Raw genomic sequence first — 11,481 nt, forward strand, 5'->3', positions numbered from 1 at the left:
TGACCTATGAACTGAGAGGACATAAGGCACGGCTGAAAGAGGATGTTATCTCTCCACTATCTCTCCAATGAAGCCAAAATTTCTGATGCAAATCCAAGCCGTACCCGTTATGTAATGCCCCCCTCACCATCGTTAGTCGGTAAAACTGTTCTCTCATTGACCATACATGAATGACATGCAATTTCTGCCCAAAATATTGTTTGAGCTGGGTTCCTAAACTGCATCATCCATTTGTCTGACAGATAATTCCACCCCAAAATCTGAGCAGTGAATGAATATAAATGGCACCACAGAGCTTGTTGGGGAATAAACCTACAAACAAGTAATTCAGAATCGTCTCTGCATAACAGTAAAAAGAGAACATGACTGATGAAGTTTCCTAAAGGCAATGAATATACTTAAACACAATAGAAAAACATGATGCTTTACAAAAAGACTTTACTCATTTGCTGGTCAAAGGCACGTTTGTAAAATGCTATGGAATAAAACCATCCACAGTTGTTCTGGAGAAATCTTACAAACATATAAGACACTTTTAAAGGCAGTTCTAGATTTGTCGTCAACTCTTTCAGTCCAGGAGAGCAAACACACAGCATGTGCTACACATCAGCGGTCTCTCAAAGGTCATGCTCCGGCAGCCAATGATCCGGCTGCACTTCATCGCTAACATCTGCAGCATTTCAGACAATACTGATGAGAGACCGGAACAACATCTACAGTAACAGCAGCTGGTGATGGGATTTCATCTGACCGCAGTAAACGCCGCTGACTAACATGGACTGAGTTGAAAAAGAAACGGACATGCAGACAAACACAATGCTGTAACAATGTTTGCTGATTATGCTGAAACAAAAACGCTAAAAAATAAGATCCAAAACCGTAAAATCAAAATTATATATTCACAATATTGCTATGAACTTCAACAATTCGATTTAAAAATCTGCAAGTCAAAGTATTTGATTGTAAATGTAAACACAAGCGTTATGAATTTGAGAATCACGGTCTTGCTTTAGGGCATCAGATGCATTCGTGGTTTCATTCCCATCAAATTCCATCGTAGAGACTGGGACGTTGTCAATTATTAATATAAAATCAAACTCAAAATATAATATCAAGGACATGATATTCAATTCAATCAATAATTTAAAAGTTAGATATTAGTTATTCTCCCCTTTAACTGGTTTATTTCAGAGCCAGTTCTGTTTGTTTTGGCATTTAGAGTGGGCTCAGTCTTGTAATGGGACGTGACTGAAAAACACAGGACATCTGCGGATGGAATGTGGATCCCCGTGTGATTCTGGGAAGCTGTGGTCCGTGTCACGTGATGGCGTAAGATGCTCACAGTGTCCTGGAGGGCAAGCGCTGTTTGTACATGCCAGCCAGAGCCTTGGCGGCGGAGTAGATCATCTGCCGGCGGGACATGCCGGTGAAGGCCTGGTGCCAGTCTGTGCGGCTGACGTTGGGCATGCTTCTCTCCAGAACCTCCCCGACCGTCACCAGCAGACCGGACCAGCGCAGGTTATAGTCCGGAGGAGTCAGCGCCTGCGCCTGTGGAGAACAGCACACACCAGCACTAAACACACATCGCTTTAATCCAGTTCAGTGCTCTTTAGCTGTTAGTGTAGCACTCTGTGTTTTCAGAGCTGCAGATCATTTGCTTTGTTCTGAAACAGGAACTGTTACAATGTTGCACACTCCTTGGTTCGGTTTGCTTTCACTAGGCAACATTTCAAAGCTTACCAAAATGTGTTTATGCAAGTCACATGTGATTAAGACTGTCCTCTCATTGGTTATTTATTTAAAAGTGACTATGTTGTGCCAGAGTTAGTTATAATGCAGTATATCTGCAGTCCCTGTTCCTCATAACGTCCTCTATCAAGATGGACTGACACGTCGTCTCCAAGGGCTTATTGTGGCTAGGGCTGGGCGATTTTTACGATTTTATCAATTAATTCGAATTTAATGTTTTGCCAGGATTTAGTTTTTTATAAATCGAGGAATCATGATTTTGAATAGAAATATTACCAAATGTTAGAATTAGACACTTTGACAATATGCCGGTGATAACAGTAAAGAGAAAAGAACGATCCGACCGCATGTGATTAACCGCTCATGTGTGACACGCTCTGTGAAGGACTAGAAATATAGCACTAGGTACCGTTCACACAGAATGAGCTTTTGTGTTGACAAACATGCGACGCCGGCAGTGGAATAGGAAAGACATGCAAGAAGATGGGAGTGAACTACTTGTAACTTGAGCGCAGTGTTTATAGACTGTCGTTTCATTCAGGAGACGCTGCAAGAGACGCGAGCGTAACAGTCAAACACGTCCATGTTTACATAGAATAGACAATGTAAAGCAGTGCAATCCAGTAAAAAACCTGTGCAGAACTACTGTATGTCTGATATTTCATGTTTGCATCATGGTGACAGACTGAAAGCTGCTGTTGTTCTTACAGAACATTTATAGTTAATAGTCTACTGGTGTTGTACCTTCAGTCATTTTGAATTTGAATTGCCTTGACTTTTTTTTTTTAAAGCATTTTCCTTGTATTATTTCTGAACATATATGTATAAGACAAGTTTGTATAATTAGTTGTAGTTCATGCATCTTTTCTGCAAAGATATTTGACAAGTGATTTGTTTAACATTTACATCATGTTGACAGCTTCATGTGTGCTGCACTTGGAACAGAATTTTCTTTAACTAGTTACTTGAATCATGTTGCAATTACACTTTCAAGTTGACTAGTTAAAATCGTAGCCTATAAAAACCAAGAATTGGTCAAAAAATAAAAATCAAGATTAAATTTTTTTGCCATATCACCCAGACCTAATTGTGGCTTTATCTGTTGTTGGGGAATAACAGTTAAAACCCATGGACCAGGTATGCTGAACAAAGACCAGAAGTCAGATTAAAGAAATTGACTGAAGAAATAGTTAGCAGTTTCATCCGCAGAAGTCAGCTTTAACACTCGCAATGGAGTTCGTAGGCCGCTCTGCTTTACAATTCAAGAACACCAGCAATTATACCCTAACAGAGCTTGCTAATTGAGTCAATGCATAAGTCATCAAAATTCAGATCGGTTCTTAAATCTAGATAAACTTAGACAATTTCCACATATGGACGCAAGCTTGAAGCACATCTTCTGATGACTATTTTAGTGACGAGTGATCAGAGGCCCTACTACGGTGTACATTTTAGGACATCCTCAGACCTCAGTCATAAAATTAAACGGCGTCGTGCCTCAGACTGAAAGGCTTCAGGTCTCAGGAAAAACTACATCAGGTCTCGTACAATTAGGCATCAGGCAAAACGGACTCAGATTAAAAGGCATCAGGCGAAACGGACTCAGGTAGAGTGTGACGTGTCGCGCTACCCCGCCCCATGTGACGTCACACGCATGCGGTTCAAAACAAGTGGTGTGGAATGGTTGAGGATGGCGGAAGGAGGTAAGCCGCTCCTGATATATTCTAACAGTTTCATTTAAATGCTAAACTAATGGGGCGGGGCAGCGCGACACGTCACACTCTACCTGAGCCCGTTTCACCTGATGCCTTTTAATCTGATGCCTTTTAATCTGAGTCCGTTTTGCCTGATGCTTAATTGTACGAGACCTGATGTCGTTTTTCCTGAGACCTGAAGCCTTTCAGTCTGAGGCACGACACCGTTTAATTTTATGACTGAGGTCTGAGGATGTCCTAAAATGTACACCGTACCCGACACAATACATCTCTCCAAAGACGTCCTGGACTGTCTGAGCTGCTCCCTGTACAGACAGATACTAACACACATACGCAGAGAAACACTTATCTTACTTCAAGATTGCCTCAGCCCTAAACCTTATCGGGCATGGTTACACACACTGAGAGCAGCTTCTTAGAGAGTAGAAAGGCAGACTAAAGCCATAATCAATTTATTCTCTAACATGCATAAACGTAACTTTGATTAATAATTATTCAAGAAATATTATAATTAATATTATTATGAAGGCCACTGTAGATCTGACATCCACTCCTTTACTGTAGTCATTACAAACACATATGAAGTGTATATCCAGATTTACAGTTTTATGCTAAAGTTTGGGCACCCCTCTGGGGCTGCATAATAATGTGCCCCGTCTTAACAAGAAAAGATTGTAGTGATATGCCAGTCAGTCTCTAGATAAAGCTGGATAATGTGATGTTATGCAGACAAAAATATCTCAGAGGCAACTGCAGGGCACCACCATAGAGCTCCAAGAGCACCTTGCTGCTGATTTCTCACCACAACTGAACCGCTCCATAGCTCGTGTTCAATCGGCCTTGTTCAGGAGAGTTTAGATTGATTATTTTGGTGCAGATCAGAGCGTGATTGTGCTTAAGCAAACCGAACTAAGGGAGAAAATGCACTGGGATGAGGAACGCTTGCTCCAAACAAACACGCTCACTCAGGAGGATGTAGTGTTACCTGCTGCACATGCTCCAGGGCCACAGGTGTGGCCTGAGTGAACGTCTCCAGGTGAATCCCGTTCCCTGGATCATCCAAGATCAGACAGCCGATGTCAAACCACCTGACGAGAGAGAGAGTGTGAACAAGGCAGCTCAGTTTCTCCTCTCATGAGAAGAGGAAGCACAACTCTCTCTATTTACATGTCAAGCTAGATGCAGCTTCTGTTCCTCCTTTGCAGTTCAAGATGGCTTTTGTTGATGTTGATACATTTTATTGATAACAGTATATAGTATTCTGATCGATTGAAGATAACCACATTTGTGAGAGTGCAGAATTGTATAATTGATAATTATAAAAACTGCCCTTACAGAGCTAAAAACTGGACTCAATTCCAGGTGGCAAGTAATGTGTTAACTGAAAGGTTCGGACCCTGATTCAGATCCAGTCGGATGGATGGAACAGCTTCAGAGCTGTGGATAAACCGATCTTACTTGTCTGGGAAGAGTTCTGCGATGAAGTTTTCCACAGAGACCACAGGCTGCTTCTCGTGAATGACAGCAGCACGCCGCAGACTGTCGATGCGCTCCTGAGCTCCCTACACACACACACACACACACACACGTATGGTTTGAAGTCACACGGTTCAGTGTTTCCTGTCGTGTCTCCCCACACTGACCGACACCTGAAGCAGAGGTGCACTCACCTTGACCCCTGCGGCGTATCCCAGCGGCTGCGGGGCGATGTTGGACTGACCGGCCTCTCCTGTCACCATGGCCAAACCAAACACCTCCTGAAACGCATCCCGCACCGCGGCCACCTTCACCTCCTTATCTGACGTCACCACCACGTCCACGTCTCCTCCAGACTCTGACACAAACACACAAACCACATCAGCTGCTTTCCCATCAGCCCGAGCGGTTCTGAGCACGTTCCTGTCCAATGTTCAGTGCGGTACGATTACAGATCAACCCACAGACAGATTCTCAGCTCAGGTAATGGGACTGTGGTCAAATAAAATAAAAAAACTAAAGTTCTCAATGAATCACACGTAATCACATGCAAAACGCATTAGAGGCTTAAAATTTGCACGTATGAAACAAAATGTGCAATTAGTCATGCAGGATTGATGCAGTTCTTCTGTAAAGACAGGAAGAGCAAGACTGTTTCATTCACATGGATCATTAAAGGGATTTTGTAACATTAGCAAATATACAGTCTATCAATTAGGTCAAAACATGCACGTTGCATAACAGTTATATAAGAACTGGAAAAAAGCATTCAAATTTGACAGTAAAGCACTGAGCTTGAGTTGATGAGTACAAAATTGACTTTTTAACAACAGTGACGTACAAACCTTTTATATAGAAAATTAATATTTTATATTTAATAATTAATATACTCACATTAAATGTACCATTATTCTTATAGTACTATAACTGACCGATAACTTCATAGTAAAAGGAACACTATGTGTGATTGTTGCAAATTGAAGAAAAGTTTGTTTTTCAAGGCCCTTTGTGAGTTCTTACGTCAAGAGCAGAACTCTGACAAAATCTGATTTCTTGATGATTTGATATTTTATAATAGGCCTTTATCACACTTCCACGTTCGAAAAGCCGAAGATTCAAATAGTAGCATAAAAGAACTTCCGCTGCAGCCTCTATCAATGGCTGTGCCCATAGCATGGCATTGTTGTGGATTATTTATGTAGAATTCAGCACATACAGTGGGGCAAATACGTATTTGATACACTGCCGATTTTTCAAGTTTTCCAACTTACAAAGAATGGAGAGATCTGAAATACCTACGATGAAAATTACATCGCTGCAGGATTTTAATCCATGACGGTGTAGTGTGTTACTAATAGGGATGGGTACCGAAACTCGGTATTAAATCGGTCTCGGGGCTAAATTATGAAAGACCGGAGTATCGATAAGCTCTGACGTTATCGGTACTTCTGTCGGTATTGGAGAAATTAAGAAAACACACATACATTTATTGTTGCTCTCTCTCTCTCTCTCTATATATATATATATATATATATATATATATATATATATATATATATATATATATATATATATATATATATATATATATATATATATATATATATATAATGTCTCCAGCTGTTTTTATGTGCAATAATATTCAAACATTTGTCTATGATGCATTTGTGCTATGCGCAATTCAGAAGCCAGATCGCGCTCACGCGGAGGAGCTTCAGCACACGCAACATGAAAGTCCTGTTTAATTATGATAGAGGAGAGAACCAACTATTCAAACATCTGCTCACACTTTAGGCCTGTGGCTGTTATATTAAGCTGAGTATTTTTTTTTTCGATTTTGGCCTCCAAGGATTATAGCCGCATTTCTTCTAGCACAACTCCCTTCCCTTCATAGCGGCGCGGATTCGTTCCTCCGAACCAAAACTTAACATCTGAATCAGCTCAATCAGTGATTGTTATAAAATGCCGTCTTTACTGTTGCTACATTGCAGGACATATTTGATCGTAAAACGTTGAGAGTACAATCTGAACAAGTGACGCTGTTCAGGCTGAAATGTGTGTGCGCGCGTGTGCCTGCGCGGCGGCGTGCTCCTAAACGGACAAGCAAAGTACACTTTGAGCTTCGGGCGCATCGAAATAACACACAAAAATATGCCAAAAAATACACACACAATGTGTCAAAATGGCCGGTTATGAGAGTCTTCACTTTTATGTTTTAAGTGGATGAGAACAGCTGGGAGAAAATCCGATGCGTGTCAGTATATTGTCTTAAAGTGTCCGACTGGAGCTTGAGCCATCAACGTTAATCAAAGAACAAAATGCAAAGAGAAAATCACCCACAGCTCTTAATCTGAACAACGTTATAGCTTTAATAAACATACATCTATCAGTACATACAGTGAAAACTATGCAGTGCTCATTTACATCTGATTACTTTTGTAACTATTACTTACCTGAACATTAATATTAGTAGACCTTCATGGAAAAATGAAAGCACTGTTTATTTCATTTCGTTTGTGTGTTTGTTTTGTATTTGTCAGTTTGTTTTACTTTGTTTCTTTGTTCATATTCTTACAGTATCTTATCTTATGTATATAAAACACTAAAAATACCTGCACACTGGTGCATTTACAAATTGATGAAGTGCAGGCATTTTTAGTGTTTTATATACATAAGATAAGATACTGTAAGAATATGAACAAAGAAACAAAGTAAAACAAAAAGTACCGATAAGAATACCGTTAAAGTACCGGATCGATAAGCAGTATCGGTAAGAGTAGTAATACCGTTAAAACCTTAACGATACCCATCCCTAGTTACTAATGTAACCGTTGAGACTGTGGTCCCAGCGCTCTTCAGGTCATTGACCAGGTCCTCCCGTGTAGTTCTAGGCTGATCCCTCTCCTTTCTCAGGATCATTGATACTCCACGAGGCCAGATCTTGCATGGAGCCCCAGTCCGAGGGAGATTGACAGTCATCTTGAATTTCTTCCATTTTCTAATAATTGTGCCAACAGCTGTTTCCTTCTCACCAAGCTGTTTGCCTATTGTCCTGTAGCCCATCCCAGCCTTGTGCAGGTCTACAGTTTTGTCCCTAGTGTCCTTAGACAGCTCTTTGGTCTTGCCCATAGTGGAGAGGTTGGAGTCTGATTGATTGAGTGTGTGAACAGGTGTCTTTTACACAGGTAACGAGTTCAAACTAGGGATGCATCGATCCGATACTCAGGATCGGTATCGGCTCCGATACTGGAATTTCTGCCGGATCGGGTCTCTGTCAGATGAGACCGATCCAAATCCGATATTGTGCGTATACTATTCTGTGTTATTTAAGCCCCACGAAAGCACAAAAACATTAGAAAGCACCATAAAGTCAAAGTCCAAGTGTTCTGGAGCCCTTCCATAGTTTAATGTGAGGTACAGATGAATATTTAAGTTGTTAAATTCAAGTTCATGTAAACTCTTCTCTCCGCTGCTTCTGTCTGTCATCCTCCGTTCAGCCTTCAAACTGTGTCCCGTTCGGTTAAGACAGGCAAGACGATGAAACTCACTCCAAGAGCGCTCAATAACTGAGATTTAAAACTGTTAAACGAAAAGGATCAATACACTATGCACAGATTTAATAAGCTACGCACCAGTATCTGTTTCCTTTGTGCTTTGAGCTTGTGTATGTGGAGCTGCTCGCTGTGACTCCGTCTGATTCAAGCGCATCATTCTGCGGGAAGACATAAGCGCTGTGTGCCGCTCTCTATTGGAGCTTTTCCTATTATAATGCTTTTGCGCAATGAAAGATTATTTATAGCGTTTCTTGTTCTGTCCTCTCAAGGCTATTAATAATCTAATGTATAGCACAGTAATGGAGGCAGCAGCATGTATGATATATATGATAGATGGGACTGCTCGATCATCTGTCGCTGCCTTCATTGTGCTATACATTTAAAAGAAATGTCTTTTAATTTGGTAGTTTATATTTATAAATAAATATATTTACTTGTTTTCATCAATGTATTTTACAACAATATAAAGAGCAATGTGTAACATTTTACCAGATATAGTCCTTCGAATATTCACTTTTATTTGTTCCCCACTAAAATGTTATCAATAAATGTTTAGATTTTATAAAATTGTGCACTCATGATTTTTCTAGAATAAGTGTTGCTGCTAAATTATCCACTAACCTAATTTATAGTAATATTTTTGTCATAGATTATGAATGGGCCTGTTTACACCTGGTCATTTCATGCGTTTTCGCTGATCCGATATCTATCTGATTTGTTGAAACGTTTCAATTTACACATGGCCACAAAGTCCCAAAACAGATGTAAATATAAATGTAATGAAATTCAGTCAACGAAATCAAAAGATAAGCGCTGCATTTGATTAATGATCAGCTCATTTCAAGATCAGAGACCGCATTAGGAGAGCACTGGGAAGAGAAGTTTGTCTTCTACTTTTAATGAAGAGTATTGTGTTGATCGTCTGCGTCTTACTTTCAGTTTCATTCGCGGCAGTTTGCGTGTCTGCTTGCTGAAGAGAAATGTCACATATTTAATCACAGTAAATATAATTCTGAAATAAACAAAATAATATTAAAAATGAAATAAAATCAGTCCGAGGACGCCTATTCCTCTCGCAATAACTGCGTGCTCTTCATTAATCTGACTGTCGCGTCGCTCAGATAGGCTCATGTTACACATTAAAATGAAGGATGACATGATACATGGTCTGGAATCGGTATAATTACGCAGTTTTAACATTGACGGTTATTACGTCACTGTTCAACTAAATTGGTTTAATTTTCTTCACAAAACTGGCGTCTGTCCATTGGCAATAAAGCAGGCGGAAATTCCTTTACGCTACTAATCGGAGCCGGATGTGACGACACGCGGACTGTGATAAAGGCCTATAGTGATTTTATCATTTCAAAATATAAAGGAAAAAGTAGAAATGAATGGCTGCTGCCATCTACAGGTTATATTGGTGATTTAAAGTATTTTTGTAATTTTACATATGTGTTTGCTCACCACAGTGTATTTTGGTCATCCCATTAAAAATAACATTCAATTTGGATCAATTAAGAGCTTTAAAGTGCTGGAAACAGTTGTGTGAAATGCTTGAAAATCATTGAAAATTGCTTGAATTTCTCTCTCAAAAAGGTTGTACAAACCCTGAAATGAATAATGTAATAATATTTGACGATTTCTGCCGCAACACCATGGTTATAGTTAGCGTTACTGCTTCTGGTTTACTACATCAGCGCTGTGTGATCGGTTTAGAACAGATTTCTGTGCAGAATTAGAATGAGCCGATACCATCAGCTGAAAAAGTGTCTGATCCCTCAGGACATCCCTACAAACTGTAGTTTCTATCGCCATACACCAACCCTACAACTACACCTACCTCTTACACAAAACTTCCTGCATTTTTACATTCTCAAAAAAACACCATTTAGTTTGTTTTTAAGTCTTTGTGATTATAAAAATCTGTCCTCATAAACCACACACACACACAGAGCAGCACTCACTGATGTACGGTGCCATCCCAGGGTCCAGTGTGGTAATCATGGACTCCACAGAGTGTTTGGTTTTATCCAGGACGGTCTTGACCATGGGGTTCCCGGCTACACCCTGAGATCACAACACAAGAGCATCAGGACGTACTCGGGGACAAGAGCGCGCCGTCCTGGCCTTACACTGCATACATGTGTCCAGTACCTTGATGAAGCCCCATAATCCACCAGGTGCGCTGTTGTCTGCAGCCACTCTGGGGTCTTCAGTGTCCTCGGGAAACGTGATGGGCGAGCTGACGTCTAACCCTCCCGACACCGGCTGCTGCATCATGGGATTGGTGATGATCCCTACAGAGACACAATCTCAACTACAGGATACTGCTGACAGGATGAAATGACCCATCATCCCCTTACAGGCGACGAGTGCTTGAGGTTACTGATTTGCATAAAACACGCCCAAAGCATCTCCATATAAGGCTTTGTGACTGAACAAATCATCTGAATGAATGAATTTATGAAAGAATTCATTCAGAAGGAGTCACTTGCTTCACTCCTGAATTAATCAGCCATTTTGAACGCATCATTTGAATGAATGATTCACTCATTATGACAGGGACTTGCCGCCAACTACATGTGAATTCAGTTTCAAGCGTAAATACACTAAAATGCTATCTCAGATGCAGTTTCTGTGCCACTTCTGCAGTGCAAAGATGGATCTTGTTGATAGTGGATTAATCTGACTGGTAACAGCCTACATGTGACCCTGGAGCACAGCGACTTAAGACTGGTTTTGTGCTCCAGGGTCACATTGTCTTCTAATTGAATTTGATTAAATGTAAGTATTTGACATGATGCATGCATTTTATTAGGTGACATACATTTAATTAGGTTTATAATAAATGCTTGTATAAAGGTAAAAAAAAAGCTTTTAAACAAGGGTTCATACAGATGAAAAGGACTTTAAAGGACTTTTTGGTTTTCAAGGACTAAAATCCTTGAAAGATCTCACTTATCAAACAATATCATTACTATTAT

The 11,481-nt window shown here is 40.3% G+C and overlaps 1 protein-coding gene across 1 annotated transcript in view; it reads right to left on the bottom strand.

Annotated features, from left to right (window-relative positions):
* Positions 1 to 371: 371 nt before the first annotated feature.
* Positions 372 to 11,481, bottom strand: part of LOC306864154 (protein PRRC1-like) — a 15,413-nt gene continuing 4,303 nt past the window's right edge. The window contains exons 4-9 of the mRNA XM_079407902.1: positions 10,652 to 10,794; positions 10,462 to 10,564; positions 5,135 to 5,298; positions 4,923 to 5,026; positions 4,450 to 4,552; positions 372 to 1,548 (exon numbers count right to left, since the gene is read on the bottom strand). Of these exons, the coding sequence (XP_079264028.1) occupies positions 1,339 to 1,548; positions 4,450 to 4,552; positions 4,923 to 5,026; positions 5,135 to 5,298; positions 10,462 to 10,564; positions 10,652 to 10,794 (827 nt within the window). The 3' untranslated portion in view covers positions 372 to 1,338. The remainder of the gene's footprint in view (positions 1,549 to 4,449; positions 4,553 to 4,922; positions 5,027 to 5,134; positions 5,299 to 10,461; positions 10,565 to 10,651; positions 10,795 to 11,481) is intronic.

This window comes from Barbus barbus (genome assembly GCF_936440315.1).
Source record: "Barbus barbus genome assembly, chromosome: 45".
Taxonomy (NCBI): domain Eukaryota; kingdom Metazoa; phylum Chordata; class Actinopteri; order Cypriniformes; family Cyprinidae; genus Barbus; species Barbus barbus.